General features: G+C 35.6%; 1 protein-coding gene across 3 annotated transcripts in view; it reads right to left on the reverse strand.

Annotated features, from left to right (window-relative positions):
• The window catches only part of LYRM7 (LYR motif containing 7), a 30429-nt gene that overhangs the window by 9692 nt on the left and 4001 nt on the right, over positions 1-16736 (reverse strand). For 2 of the 3 annotated variants that reach the window (XM_070571251.1, XM_070571252.1), the window contains exons 2-4: positions 14047-14119; positions 12845-12915; positions 7816-7897 (exon numbers count right to left, since the gene is read on the reverse strand). In XM_070571251.1, the coding sequence (XP_070427352.1) occupies positions 7816-7897; positions 12845-12915; positions 14047-14119 (226 nt within the window). Of the gene's footprint in view, positions 1-7369; positions 7451-7815; positions 7898-12844; positions 12916-14046; positions 14120-16736 lie in introns of all 3 variants that reach the window. The other variant, XR_011525624.1, reaches the window with a different exon arrangement.

Here is a 16736-nt window from a genome sequence, read left to right on the forward strand (position 1 = left end):
CCATACTGTTTTCCATAGTGGCTGTACCAGTTTGCATTCCCACCAACAGTGTATGAGGGTTCCTCTTTCTCCACAACCTCTCCAACATTTGTCGTTCTTGGTTTTGGATGTTTTTGCCAATCTAACGGGGGTAAGGTGATATCTTAGTGTAGTTTTGATTTGCATTTCCCTGATGATTAGCGATGATGAACATCTTTTCATGTGTCTATTGGCCATATTCATATCTTCTTTTGAGAAATGTCTGTTCATGTCCTCTGCCCATTTTTTGATCGGGTTGTTTGTTTTTTTGTTGTTAAGCAGTGTGAGTTCTTTGTATATTATGGAGATTAACCCTTTGTCGGATAAGTGGCTTGTAAATATTTTTTCCCAATTAGTGAGCTGTTTTTTTGTTTCAATTCTGTTTTCCCTTGCCTTGAAGAAGCTCTTTAGTCTGATGAAGTCCCATTTGTTTATTCTTTCTATTGTTTCCCTCAACTGAGGAGTTACAGTGTCCGAAAAGATTCTTTTGAAACTGATGTCAAAGAGTGTACTGCCTATATTCTCTTCCAAAAGACTTATTGTCTCAGGCCTAATCTTTAGGTCTTTGATCCATTTTGAGTTTATTTTGGTGTGTGGTGAAAAAGAATGGTCAATTTTCAATCTTTTGCATGTGGCTGTCCAGTTTTCCCAGCACCATTTGTTGAAGAGACTTTCTTTTCTCCATTGTAGGCCCTCTGCTCCTTTGTCGAAGATTAGCTGTCCATAGATGTGTGGTTTTATCTCTGGGCTTTCAATTCTGTTCCATTGATCTGTGGACCTGTTTTTGTACCAGTACCATGCTGTTTTGATCACTGTAGCTTTGTAGTATGTTTTGAAATCGGGGATTGTGATTCCGCCGGCTTTGTTTTTCTTGCTCAGGATTGCTTTTAAAATCATTATCTTATACTAAAACTAATACAGTGTTATATGCCAATTAAAAAAACCTACTGGTGGCATAGTTTATAATAGTGTGGCAATCATAGAGGCATCTGGGACATAATTTATAGGATATTAAAATATTTAAGTCCACAGTTACAGAAATGTCTCTAAATATACCAAGCACACAAATATAAATAAGTTCAAATTAGAGAACTTGAACACAAAATTGTTTTCTTCTAAGAACCTGTCCCTGACCCACCGAGTTTTGGATTTGCAGTTCCGCCTATGTGCCTCAACAACACCTCTGCCCCTCTTATCATGGCACCCAAAGGACTATGACTGAACACTTAATTGTCTATCTTATACACAGCACTCTAAGTTCCACAAGGACAGGAACCAGATCTGTCTTGTCCATTGTTCTATTCTGAGTGTGTAGCACAACAGGCATCCCATAAATGTCTGTTGAATTACATTACCCTACTTTAGAATACAAACCATAAGATAGTTTTAGGCAAAGACAAATATAAAAAAACCAAACAACAGAAGTTAAAAACACATTTGAAATAAAGAATAGCTTCCTAGAGTTTTTAAAAAATGTATTACACATGGTCAGAAGCACATCCCTATTTTGTTTGTCTCACATATCTGCCAGATAAGAAGTTAAAAAATATGGATAATGCTACTCAAAAACTAGGAACCACTAATATACAGCCACCTGAAGTCCTGCATTTTCTTGGTACCATTTTTATTTATAAATTTGGTCACTGTCTATAGAATGCATGTGTTTGTTTTTGTATTTTTTTGCTGAGGAAGATTCACCTGAACTAACATCTGTTGCCAATCTTCCTTTTCTTCTATGTGAGCCACTGCCACATCATGGCCACTGACAGATGAGCGGTGTAGGTCCACACCCAGGAATTGAACCGAGGCCAGCGAAGTGGAGCGTGCTGAAATTAACCACTAGGCCACTGGGGCTGGCCCAGAATATATGTTTGATAAAGGCCAAAACTGAAACTAGCTGACCAATGTCCATAGGATAAAGAGGGCTTTGACAAATGTCAATAATCAATGAGAAAGTAAGTGTAGAATAACGAGTTAGTTTCAGTATTTTTCTAAATAATAGTTATTATTTTTCTATAGAATATCTAGGAAGGCTAGACTGGACAAATGATGAGAATGGTATGAATAAAAAATGACTAATCCAAGTTCATGCACCTGAGATCATACCTCAAAAAATACAAAAAAGTAGGGAATATTTGGAAAGAAAAATACAGGCATACCTCAGAGACATTGCAGGTTTGGTTCCAGACCACTGCAATAAAGTATGTCAATAAAGCAAAATCACACGTTTTGGTTTCCTAGTGCACATAAAAGTTATGTTTACACTATACTGTAGTCTACTAATGTGCAATAACATTATGTCTAAAATAAAATGCATATACCTTAATCAAAAAATACTTTATTGCTAAAAAATGTTAACCATCATCTGAGGCTTCAGTGAATCATAATCTTTTTGCTGGTGGAGGGTCTTGCCTCGATGCTGATGGCTACTGACTGATCAGAGTGGTGGCTGCTGGAGGTTGGAGTAGCTGTGGCAATTTCTTAAAATGAGACAACACTGAAGTTTGCTACATTGATTGACTCTTCTTTTCAAGAATGATTTTTCTGCAGCAGTATGCAACGCTGTTTGATAGCATTTTACCCATAGTAGAACTTCTTTCAAAATTGGAGTCAATCTTCTCAAACCCTGCCGCTGCTTTATCAACTAGGTTTGTGTCATATTCTAAATCCTTTATGGTCATTTCAACAATCTTCATAGCATCTTCAACAGGAGCAGATTCCATCTCAAGAAACCACTTTCTTTACTCATCCAGAAGAAGCAATTTCTCCTTTGTTAATGAGATTGCAGCAATTCAGTCACATCTTCAGACTCCATTTCTAATTCTAATTCTCTTGCTATTTCTACCACGTCTAGTTACTTCTTCCACTGAAGTCTTGAACCCCTCAAAGTCATCCATGAGGGTTGGAATCAACTTCTTCCAGACTCCTGTAATGCTGATATTTTGACCTCTTCCCATGAATCATAAATGTTCTTAATGGCATCTAGAATGGTGAATCCTTTCCAGAAGGTTTTCAATTGACTTTGCCCAGATCTATAAGACAAATCACTATCTATGGAAGCTATAGCCTTATGAAATGTATTTCTTAAAATAATAAGACTTGAAAGTCAAAATTTCTGCTTGATCCATGGCTGCAGATTGGATGCTGTGTTAGCAGACACAAAAACAACATTCATTTTGTACATCTCCACAGAGCCCTCGGGTGACCAGGCGCATTGCCAATGAGCAGCAACATTTTGAAAGCAATCTTTTTTTCTATGCAACAGGTATCAAACAGTGGACTTAAATATTCAGTAAACCATGTTGTAGACAGATGTGCTGTCAGCCAGGCTTTGCTTTCCATTTGTAGAGCACAAGCAGCATAAATGTAGCATAATTCTTAAGGGTTCTAAGATTTTCAGAATGGTAAATGAGTACTGGCTTCAACTTAAAGTCACCAGCTGCATCAGCCCCTAACAAAACAGTCAGCCTGTCCTCCGAAGCTTTGAAGCCAGGCATTGACTTCTCTCTAGCTATGAAAGTCCTAGATGGTATCCTCTTCCAATAGAAAGCTGTTTTGTCTACAGTGAAAATCTGTTGTTTACTGTAGCTGCCTTCATTAATTATCTTAGCTAGATCTTCTGAGTAACTTGCTGCAGCTTCTACACCAGTGCTTGCTGTTTCACCTTGCACTTTTATGTTATGGAAATAGCTTCTTTCCTTAAACCTCATGAATGAACCTCTGCTAGCTTCAAACTCTTCTTCTCTAGCTTCCTCACCTCTCTCAGCCTTCATAGAATTGAAGGGAGTTAGGGCCTTGCTCTGGATTACACTGTGGCTTAAGGGAATGTGGTAGTTGGTTTGAGCTTCTATCAGACCAATAAAACTTTCTTCTCATTAGCAATAAGGCTGTTTTGCTTTCTTATCATTCATATGTTCACTGGAGTAGTCCTTTTAATTTCCTTCAAGAACTTTCCCTTTGTATTTACAACTTGGCTAACTGTTTGGTGTAAGAGGCCTAGCTTGGGGCCCATCTTGGCTTTCGACATGCCTTCCTCTCTAAGCTTAATCATTTGTAGCTTTTGATTTGAAGTGGGCACGTGCGACTCTTCCTTTCACTTGAACACTTAAAGGCCATTAAAGGTTTATTAGCTGGATTTCAATATTGTTATGTCTCAGGGACTAGGGAGGCCCGAGGAGAGGGAGAGAGACAGTGGAATGGCCAGTTGGTGGAGCAGGCAGAACACAGAGTATTTACTGATCAAGTTTGTCATCTTATATGGGCATGGTTTGTGGCACCTCAAAACAATTACAATAGTAACATCAAAGATCACTAATTACAGATCACCATAACAAATATAACAGTAATGAAAAAGTTTGAAGTATCGTGAGAATTAGCAAAATGTACAAGTGAGACATGAACTGAGCAAATGCCTTTGGAAAACTGCTGCCGATGTACTTGCTTGATGCAGGGTTGCCACAAACCTTTAATCTGCAAGAAAACGTAATATTTGCGAAACACAATAAAACGAGGTATGCCTGTAGTTTACCCAATATTTTTTAAAGATTTTAAAAATAAGGAGTTTTTCTCAAATGATGAAATTATTATGTCTGTAATAAAGAACGTTGAAATTATCTGTAAGCATAAGGGAAGTGATTTTTTTAAAAAGGAAAAAATGAGAAATTATTTACAATAAAGAGTTCTTACTGGGAGTCAATATTTACTTTCTACCGTAGCTATTATTTGGAGGGGAAGGAAAAATAGAGATGGATTTAGAATTCATGCATACAAGGTGATTACTCTTGCAGACGAAGTTTCATTATATTATTTTCAATTTCTATGATTTTTCATGTTGGGACATTATCTTATATTTTTTAGAAACACACAATCACAACTCTCTATTTTCTAGCCAAGAAGCAGAATTTCTTTTTTTTAAAGATTGGCACCTGAGCTAACAACTGTGGCCAATCTTTTTTTTTTTTCTGCTTTATCTCCCCAAATCCCCCGTGTTACATAGTTGTATATCTTAGTTGCAGGTCCTTCTAGTTGTGGCATATGGGACGCCGCCTCAACGTGGCCTGATGAGTGGTGCCATGTCTGCGCCCAGGATCTGAACCCTGGGCTGCTGCAGCAGAGCGCACGAACTTAAACACTCAGCCACAGGGCTGGCCCCAAGAAGCAGAATTTTAATTCCTCTCATTTCTATGTGCCCGTACAGACTGCTAAAATATGTGGAGGAATTCTGCTCAAAGCAACTTTTTTAAAACAGAGATTAAAGAATCAAATTTGTTATATCTTGGACCTATACGCATAAAGTAGGAAAAAGAGATCCATACATATCTTGCTGGAAAGAATAAGGCCATTATTAAGGCAATATAGTATTATATACTAATATATATAATATAATATACTAATATATAATACCTACTAATAATCATTAAAAAGTCAAAATGTTCAATCCTGTGAGAAAATTAAATTATACAGAAAACCAAAAGATAAAAAGAAATTTAAATGAATATTATCATATCTAAAACCAGGCATTTGAAATATAGATATCAAATTTAGTCATTTGAAATAAACGAAATTTTTATTCATATAATGAAAATAATACTTAGCTGTGATTACCTGTGTAAAATCTCAGCTATACTACACAGAAGCTCTAAAGATCATTATTAAGATTAAAGCTAATGACTACAAATTTTCAATCTAGGATTAACCACGTTTATTGTCCTTATAAAGCTAACTCAGATGAAATAATTTCTGATAAATCCTCATGAACTAAAAATAACTTAAAAAGTCCTACAGGATTTACGCTACTGGATATCAAAATTTATTATAAGGCTATAGTAATTTAGACATTATGGTATATGATGCAAAGATAGAAAAACAAACTAACTGAAGAGGTTACAAAGTCTAGAAACAGAAGCACACATATATAGTTATTTGATTTTATGACAAAGGTGATCCTGCAGTGTAGGGGGAAAGAGTGGTTGTTTCAATAAATGATGCTGGATCACCTGAATATTCACATGGAAAAAAAGAAATCTTGACCTCTATCTCACATCATATACAAAAATCAACTCTAGTTGATATAAACAACCAAAGGAAAAGATCAAACAATAAGGCTATTGGAAGAAAGCATAGGAGATCTCGTCATGATTTTGCTTGAGATAGGCAAAGATTTCTTACACAGAATTCAAAAGTACTAACCATAAAAGAAAAAATGGGTAAACTGGTCTACATTAAAATTAAAAACTTCTCATCAAAAGATAACATTACCAGAACAAAAAAGAAAGCCACAAAGCAGAAGGTTGTTGTAATGCAAATATTCAGCAAAGGATCTGTATTCAGAACATAAAAAAAATTAGTTCAAATCAATAATAAAAAGGCAGATAACCTCTTAGAAAATGGTCAAAGACTTGAACAGCGACTTCATAAAAGAGAATATCCAAGTGGCCATTAAACAACTGAAAAAGTGCTAATACTTCACTAGTTACCAGAGAAATGCAAATTAAAATCACAACGTGATACCGTTACACAACCATCAGAAAGCCTAAGAGATGCACAGTACCAAGCGTTGGTGAGGATGTAAAGCAACTGGAGCTCTCAGACGCCAGTGCTGTAAGTGTAAAATTAGTCTCACCACTTTGGAAAACTGGTTAGCAGCATCTACTAAATCTGAATAAACACAAACTCTATGACCCAGAAATTTCACTGCTAGATATACATACACCTAAGAAAATGCATTTTATATGTATATTTATTTGTGTGTGTGTATACATGTATATCTATTTTAAACCAAAAGGTACATACAAGAATGTTCATAGAATCATTATTCATTATCATCCAAAATTAGGAACAATACAAATGAATAGTAGAATGGATAAACTGTGGTATAGTAAAATAATATTCATAGAAATATTGCTATACACAACAATATAGATAAATCTCACAAATAAAATGTTGAAAGAAGCCAGACAAAACAGTAATCCTATATCATTCAATTTATATAAAGTTCAAACACTTTATTATACTAAGTTAAAAATCTATAATGTTAAAAGTCAGGATAGTGGTTACGTTTGTGGGAAGGGGGTGACCGAGAGGAATATGAGGGGGCTTTGGGATACTAGTCATATGATATAACTTGATATGGATGTTGGCTACATGGATATTTCACTTTGTGAAAATTCACTGGACTGTAGTTACAAATTGTGCACTTTTCTGTTTGTGCACTTCACTAGTTTACCTTAAAGATAAAGATACCTTTCAAAAGTTTTGAATACCATCTTTTTTTCGTTGTTGTTACCTCCAAATATACTTCAGGAAATTAAAACAAAATATAATGTGAAATGCGATTCTGCTGAAGCCTCACCAGGAGTCTGGAGGTATTATGGACGATGCTCAACTGCATTTCTATTTCCTCTAATCCCAATTCTTCTGAATTAAAATAGCTCTAATCATAGAATAAAAGGAAAGGAAACAGACTGAGTCTAGGCAGGTTATAAACGAACTAGAATAATTAGGAATGCCAAATAAATACAACAAAAATAGTCATACTGTCTTTGTACCTGTATTTTGGTAATATAACCAGTGGTTAAGAGTAAAAAGAAAAAATAAATTAAAAAAGAAAAAAAAATCTGGTAAAACGAAGTTTCATAATTCAGCATTTTTAAATGGTAGCCTTGCAAATGTATGCAAGATATACCACATTGTCTGGCAAAATCAAGCTGTTTTACCACTCAGCATTAAAAGCACTGTAATTGTTCAATTTTTAAAACACACTGCAGTCAGAAAACATTTTTCTTTAATTTTACTTACTCAGTGTATTGTGGTCTGTGTGGATACCTTGTATAACAGATGTTCTGAGCAACAATTCAACATCGGAACCTATTTTTATTAGCTGTTAAGAAAACCAAACAAACAGAATAAATCCTTTGGGTGTTTTTTCAATGGTTCATACAAATGTACTGTTTTTGAAAACTATAGGTTTGCTACAATTTCTTTTTAGATAATACTGTCTTTAACTTTTTGTAACCATCCCAAGTATACAGAAAGCTCAAGACACCCATATACTTTTAACTTTATCCATCCACTCCATATTTTGTTCCAAAACAGATTTAGATTTTTTTGTAATATATATTTTACAATGTGTTTAAAATCCACAGTTTTGTTTATTTTTTGGTGAGGAAGATTGGCCCAAGCTAACATCTGTGCCAATCTTCCTCTTTTTTTGCTTGAGGAAGATTTGCCCTGAGCTAACATCTGTGCCAATCTTCCTCTAATTTGTATGTGGGTGGCCACCACAGCATGGCTTGATGAGTGGTAGGTCCGTGCCTGGGATCTGAACCTGGGCTGCAGAAGCAGATCGTGTTGAACTTAACTATTACACCCATGGGGACAGCCCCCAATCGTCCTCTTTTCTTGAGGAAGAATGGTCCTGAGCTAACATCTGTGCCCATCCTCCCCAATTTTGTATGTGGGTCACCGCCACAGCATGGCTTGATGAGCAGTGCAGGTCCACACCCAGGATCTGAACCTGCAAACTCTGGGCCACCGAAGTGGAGCACGCTGAACTTAACCACTACGCTACCGAGCCAGCCCTCAAATCTACAGTTTTTTTGGCAGGGGAGGGTTGAATCTTTCTTTTATATTATTGGATGTTCTGAACACTAGAAAGAGTAATGGATTAGGAACCAGAGTACTTGGATTCCAACTCTGGCTCTGTCATTAAGAGTATGGCCTTGGGGTTAATAACTTAGTCTCTCTAAGTTTCAGAACTCATCATATGCAAGATGAAAACTGGACTAGAAGAGCGATTCTCAAACCTGTGGATTCCTGAGGGACCTTGAGACCTCTTCACAGCACCCATGAAGTCAAAATTATTTTCATAATACTAGAGCCTATTGTTTGAGTTGTGAGCAGAAGTAGATGTTTCTCCATGGAATACCATTTTTACTTCAATGAATCACTGACAGATAAACTATGACTATTCAGTCTTGGGTATGTGGCAGACATTTTCTTGGAAATGAGTGAAGTGAGTCTGTCACTTCAAGAAAACAACTGACAGCATCTGCTGACAATGATAAAACTCAAGTTTTCAAGCAAAAACTGAAATTCTGCAGAAATTGTATCTGCTGCTGTAAGCCTGACAGCTTCCCAATACTTAAAGATTTTTCTGATGAGATGATATTGATATTAATATATATCTTTAAAATATTACATATTGGGGGCTGGCCCCGTGGCCGAGTGGTTAAGTTCGCGCGCTCCGCTGCAGGCGGCCCAGTGTTTCGTCGGTTCGAATCCTGGGCGCGGACATGGCACTGCTCGTCAGACCACGCTGAGGCAGCGTCCCACATGCCACAACTAGAGGAACCCACAACGAAGAATACACAACTATGTACCGGGGGGCTTTGGGGAGAAAAAAAAGGAAAAAATAAAATCTTTAAAAAAAAAAAAAAAATATTACATATTGAACTATATCAACATTTGTAAGATCTGCATTACTTGATGAACCTGTATTTTCCAAATCATCAGTGCACGATGTTATAAAATCATGCATGGGTAAAAGATCCATTCAAAGGGAATACAATCTATTGGCCGAATAAATGAAGACTTGAGGGCATGTGGAAGAATATCCTAGGAAGAAGCAACAGCACAATGGCCCTGAGACAGGAAAGTTCTTGGTAAATTCAAGCACCCTCAAAGAAGGCAAAAATTGGAAGAGTGAGAGGGATGTGGTGAGTTGAGGTGGGAAGTTAACAGGAGTCAGACAATAGAGTCTCATAGGTCATGGCAAGGACTTTCGATTTTACTTTGAATGGGATGATAAGCCATGGGAGTTGTGAATAGAGCAGTGATGGGATATGCCTTTTTTTAAAGGCTCACTCTGCCTTTAAAATTATTGAGAATAGGCTGCAGTCAGGTAGGAAGCAGGGAGACCCAGTGGGAGGCTGTTGTAACAATCCATTGAGATATGATGGCTTGAACCAGGAGATAACAATGGGGAGGATGAGAAGTGGTCAAATTCTGGATATATTTTGAAGGTGAAGCCAATATGATTTACTGGCAGACTGGATGTAAGTGTGAGAAAAGGAAAGCAATCAAGAAAGAGAGCATCAAGGTTTTTGGTCTGAGCATTCAAAAGGAGGAAGCTGCTATTAATTGATATGGAAAAGACTGTGGAAGAGCAAAGCCTCAGTTCCTGACAGACCTGAGAAGGGTAGAGACAGCCTTAGCAGGGTAGAGAAAGGAAAAAAAATGAGCCTCCTCACTCATTAGAGGTGTATAAACTGAGTCAAGTCCCAGATTTAAGGCTGAAAACAAGGCTAGATGAGGAACAAAGAATAGGGGAGATCAGAAGGGATGAGCAGACGGGGCCTGTAAGAACCTCGGAACCAAAAAAAAATATATATGTAGATACATACATACATACATACACATATATATATATATATACACACACACATTATATTCATGGTCTAACAGATAACTGAATTACACATTACAACTAAACTTTAAGGAAATCTACCACTTGTTGAGGTGTAGTATCAAAGAATATTCACAATTATTTGAAAAGGCGATACCCCTATCTGTGTGAGGCTGAATTTTCTTCATATACTTCAACCTAGAAAACATTGCACCAGATTGAATGAGGAAGCAGATTATGAGAATTTAGCTGACTTCTATTAAGCCAGACATTAAAAAGATTTGCAAAAATGTAAAACAATGCCACTCTTCTCACTAAATTCTTTCGAAAATATATTTTTCATAAATGTTGTGTTTGTTAACACATAATGGGCTTATTATTATTTTAAAAGGATTTAATCAATATATATTTAAAAAATTTGTTTTAATTTCTAATATGGTAAATATTTATAGACATTAAAACATAAACAGCACTTTTCGGGGTCCTCAATTTTTAAGAAGGTAAAAGGGTCTTGAGACCAAAAAGTTTGAAAATTGCTGGTCTAGAGGATGCTTAAGATTCCTTTTGGTGCCAAGATTTCATAAACCCTCTAATACGTGACAATGCAATTATCTAAAAACTCCTGAATATTTAATATACAGAGAGTTACAGAAAGTACAAAATATACATTTGTATATAATAAACATCTAATTTCTAGATTGCTTAATGTTAAATCAGTGCTCTACAAGTACAATGAATTTGGGAGATTATAGTTTATTTTCCCAGTTTAGTTGATATAAACAGACCTCAATTTAAAAGTTTTTAAAGCATAATTTCAAAATTTAAAAGTAATTACCATATTGTTATTAACCAGTCTACTGAATAGCAAATAGTACCAACTTCCAAATATAACTTTTAACTTCTCTTCAAGTCATGACTTGATCATAATGTCATCTTCACTTCTCCCATGAATAAAAATTCAGTTCCTATTTGCCCTATCATATGCTTTCCTTATATTGTAGGGACATAAATACTTAGGCTATGTCATTTTGTCTCATCAGCTTTATTCATTACAGATATTTACTATTTCAAAAATAGCATTTTTCTTTACTAAATATAAATGCATCTTTATCAATTTTTTTTAACATGTGGAAATTTTATTAACCATTGAAGAATTTCTCTAATCTGTACTTTCCTCTTTACCAAACCAATTCTTAGAACCATAACTACCCTTTCAAATAATTTTCCATTTTTCATTTTCTTCCTAAGGATCCTTTGTCTACGTTTATACAAAGCCAGATATAGGAACACTTAGGAAGCTCAAGACAGAGACAATGCGTATATGTGGTATGATTTTATACAGCAAAAGAATCATTGTGCATTTTTTTTAATGAACATTAAAAGTATATTAATGGGGACCGGCCTGGTGGCGCAGTGGTTAAGTGCACACGTTCGAATTTGGCAGCCCAGGGTTCGCCAGTTCAGATCCCGGGTGCAGACATGGCACTGCTTGGCAAGCCATACTGTGGTAGGCGTCCCACATATAAAAAAGTAGAGGAAGATGGGCAGGGATGTTAGCTGAGGGCCACTCTTCTGCAGCAAAAAGAGGAGGATTGGGGGGCTGGCCCCGTGGCCGAGTGGTTAAGTTCGCGCGCTCCGCTGCAGGTGGCCCAGTGTTTCGTTGGTTTGAATCCTGGGCGCGGACATGGCACTGCTCACCAAACCACGCTGAGGCAGCGTCCCACATACCACAACTAGAAAGACCCACAACGAAGAATATACAACTATGTACCAGGGGGCTTTGGGGAGAAAAAGGAAAAAAATAAAATCTTTAAAAAAAAAAAAAGAGGAGGATTGGCAGCAGATGTTAGCTCAGGGCTGATCTTCCTCAAAAAAAAAAAACAAGTACATTAATGAACATTAAGAACACTAGCGAGCTCACAGACTAGTGTCAGTAGACTGTCTTCATCTAGAGCAAGTGACTAAAATGTAAATACAGAAGGCAAAGCAATCATGTTCATAAACTCTGGCTGGTTAACTTCCACTGCCAAGATAGAAATTGAAAAAAAAACTATCTATCTAGTTAAGCTAAATGAGCAGGAGTTCCCTCTGTAGTTCTGAGTTACTATAACACTCATTCTCCTTAGTTTCAGTCGCTTGCCTTAGGTGAAGTTAGAATTTCTGTGGGTTTTTGGGTTGCTCTTGCTTTGACCATGGCTACATCCATGTTCTTTCTACCAGGCAACCTGCTGTTTTATGGGTGTAGGCAGATGACCCTGAGGAGGTAAGCCATACCAAACAAGTGATGGTTATCTACAGTTGTGATGGTTTTAACTATCAAGTATTGGTTTTTATTTCATATAACCCCTCTATTTTCATCATTTCCTCTAGTTGCTGAGAAAATTTATGTTTTATGATAACTGAAAAACTCAATTACTGTACCTCTTCTATTTTCTTAGGAGAAGTTTCACTTTTATTGCTTTTGAATTCTTCATTTATCTTTATTCTGGCTGCTAGAAAGAGAAAAATACACATACAGTTATTTGCTTTTCTAATTTATAATTCCTGTCCCAACAATTTACATGTTCTTCATTTTGAATGACAATTTCTCTAGTAGAGGAAACAGTTCTGCTCCATGTAAGACAAAGTATAAAAATAAAAGTATAGTATAAAAAAATAGTATAAAAAATATATATATAAATAAAGTATAAAAAATAAATTTAATAAAAAAGTCTCTTGGAAAGTTTTTGACAGGCAAATTTGTAGTTACACCTAATATAAATCTTCAGTGCTCTAATATTTTTGCTCCTGCTTTTTACTTCCAATTTCATTTGCGTACTTCTAGCTATTGGATTCTAATCAATCTAATTTAATATTGTTTCTATAAATCTCAGGATTTAAATTAAAATTCTCTTTTTAAAAATGGCAAAACTCAATACATATAAACATGTTAAACCATACACACACACAATTAAAATAAAGATATGGTAGCAAAGAGGAGATATAAGTATAATTTTGAGTGCCTTGGTTGATATGTAGAGTGAGTGAAAAATAAAACTTTTGTTCACTACACCATTGAGACTTTGGCATCATCACAGCACCATAATTTAGTCTAAACTAACTGACAAACTGCCTTACTGTGTTGCTGTGAGCATTTAACGTAACAATCCATGTAAAGCACCTAGTAAATATGCAATGTTAGCTGTTCTTATAATTATTTCACTTAAAAACATTTAAAGCAAGCAGAAAGGTGTGAGATTTCACCACGCTACTCAGAATGGCAGGCAATTTAAATATTACGGACAAGAGGGAACTACTGTATCTGGCCATTGAGACTGTGAAAATTTGATCATATAATAGAGAAATGAGTTTAATGGCTTGAACATAAGGCAAGCAATGCAGCACACTGAAATTCTGATCCTTTTTTTCTTCTGATTCTTTATGAAGACTTGATCTAAAATTTTTCTTTAAGCAGATACACCTCAAAAAAGTGTAATATAAACTCACCTTTACATTATGACATTAAGGGGAGAGATAATGAAGGTCATTCCTCAAGATGGGTCTTGACCATACAGGGTCTCTTGGATATACTAGCACTCATCTCAAGAATGGACTTGCTCCACAGGGGAAAAAAATAACCTTACCTTCTAATGCTCTGGCATCATTTTTAAAAACTTGTTGTCTGGTCCTGTGCAATGTTTTAAAGAGCTGTAAAACCTGTAGAGAAACTCAGAATTCAGACCTCAAAAGAAAAAATTTCACATTTTACATAATTACAAAGATTAAACAGTATTTCCTTTCTGTTTGTTACTTAGACTATTTTTCAAAATAGCTGGTGAAAACTAGGGTTTGCCAAAATAACTTTCCCTTGATTATTTAAGTTTAAAAAAATTAGCTTTATTTACAAGAATAATACAAAGTTCTTTGAAACAAAACAATACAAAGATGGTTAAAAAGTTAATAATCCCCCTGCCAAAAACCACTCTGCTAAGGTAATCAACTTTACCAATCTGGTATGTATTTGTTCTCACTTTTCTTAACATATTGAGGCCTTCATCTGCTCTTAAAGTCATATACACATATTCATAAGCTCATGAACTTACATCTCTTACATCTTAAGAGAGAACTGAAGGAAGATGTTTCAGACAATTTAGGCAAGTTTAATTGTGATTTCTCAAAAGAGAAGTGGAACGCTGAGACTTATGAATATTCTATGACTGTGTTAAAAAAAACAGAAAAGAGCCTACTATTTTGGTAGAAGACAGATTGTGAACATGCTTTAGTGACAGGCCAAGGCCACCTCACACTGCTCAAGTCCAAAATGGTACTCAATGCTGTTCCCTCAATAATGCTCTTTCTCCTGTCTTCTCAATTTCAGTTATAGAAGATGCCAAATATCTCAAGCCAGAAACCTCTAGGTCATTCTTTATATCTACCTTACTTCTCATGTAGAAACTTTAGGAATGTCTCTCTAATATTCTATACATTCACCATCTCCTGAAACTATTTAAGTTCAGACCCTCCCCATCTCTTGCTCAGACCACTTACAAAGATTTGTCACTCTGCCACCATTCCCTCCTTTCTTCCAGTCCATCCATCAGATAACAATATTTAACATACTGAGTATATCCTGTGTGCTAAGCACTGTTTCAAGTATTTTACATATGTTAAAAAAAACTATAACATCAAAGGCAGACACCAAATCAGAAACAGGAAACAGGTAGCAGAAAATGTAAAAACAAAACAAAAACCGAATGACCACAAAGAGCTCCTTCAGAAACATAAGTTATTGCAAACATGGAATAACAACAGAAGGAAGTTATAATACATTAAAAAAGGAACATTCAGAAAACTCCTAAAAGCTCTTGGATATCAAATGAGCAATAGCAAAGATTAAGTTGCAAAAAGTTGCCTGGAAAGTAGAATAAAAATTCAGAGATAGAAATTGAGGGGAGAAAAGATAAGAAAATTAAGAGAATAGTCTAAATGGCCCAACAGTTACATTAATATGATCTTCAACAAAGAGAGAATACAGAAAACAGATGGAAGAAATTAAAAGGGGGAAAAAAAACCAAGAAAATTTCCACAAGTAAGGTACATGAGTTACTAGGTTGAAAGGGCTCCACCAAGTACCCAACACAAAACCCATACTACAGCACATTATGATGTAAGTTCAGCACAATGCTAATGAAAAGAAAAATCTCAGAGAGAAAAAACAGTTCACATATACAGGACAGAAAATCAGAATGGCACCTCACTTCTAAGGAGCATTGCTGTGAGAAGACAATGGTATAATATCTTGAAGCTTTGAAAAAAATGTCTAGCTTAGAATACCATTCCTAGCCAGGCTATCATCTAACTATAAAGGCAAATAGATATTTTCAGAGATACAGTCTCTCATCTGCCGTACACCCTTTAGTGGAAAGCTGTAGAAGAATGTGCTCCACCAAAACAAGATGAGCCACAAAAGAAAAAAACATGGGAATCAGGGAGACAAGTAATCCGACACAGGAGAGGCAGAGATGAGGGTGAAGGGCAAATACAGGTCAGCATTTGTGCAGCCAGCCTGGAAAACTAGTCTGGACTAAAGCAAAAGGTTCAACTGCTCCAGAAAAGATGTTGCTCGGAAAAAAACGAAATTGGTAGACTTCAGTTTTGCTCTGAGTTTGGAAACAGATATGTAGGAAACTAGCCAATGATAATGAAAATAAGGCAGTTACTAATTTCAAGAAAAACTAAGAAAGAAAGGCAATGTAATCATATAGTATTATATTAGAAGGCTCAGCTGTGGACAAGTTTTATATAGTTATAATAACATCAAAGGTGAAAACCTGATTCACCAAAATTCTGAGAGGAATAGTGTGTAAGGGGAGCTTAGTTCTCAACTTCCCTAGTAAAAAGTCAATAAATAATATCTCCAAAGAGAAAAAAAAAAATAAATAGCAGTTTAAACTTGTTATTTAGAAACATAGAGGTAAATTTCAGAACAAATAGCTAAAATGATTAAAGGTGCTTATCTCTGGGGAACAGGAATCGGGGATATGTAGAAGGAAGGAGACACTTACTGGTTTCTGTGTAACAATATTTGACTTCTTAAATTTTACATATTCATCACTTTTATAAAAACTAAAAAATTATTTTAAAGAGAGAAAAGGAAAAGACACTATCAAAAAAAAAAGACAACCCACAGAATTGGAGAAAATATTTGCAAATCATATATCTGATAAGGGGCTAGTATCTAGAACATATAAAGAACTTTCATAACTCAACAATGAAAAAAACTAATTTAAAAATAGGCTAAGGATTTGAATAGACATTTCTCCAAAGAAGACAG

The sequence above is a fragment of the Equus przewalskii genome, chromosome 13 (genome assembly GCF_037783145.1).
Source record: "Equus przewalskii isolate Varuska chromosome 13, EquPr2, whole genome shotgun sequence".
Taxonomy (NCBI): Eukaryota; Metazoa; Chordata; class Mammalia; order Perissodactyla; family Equidae; genus Equus; species Equus przewalskii.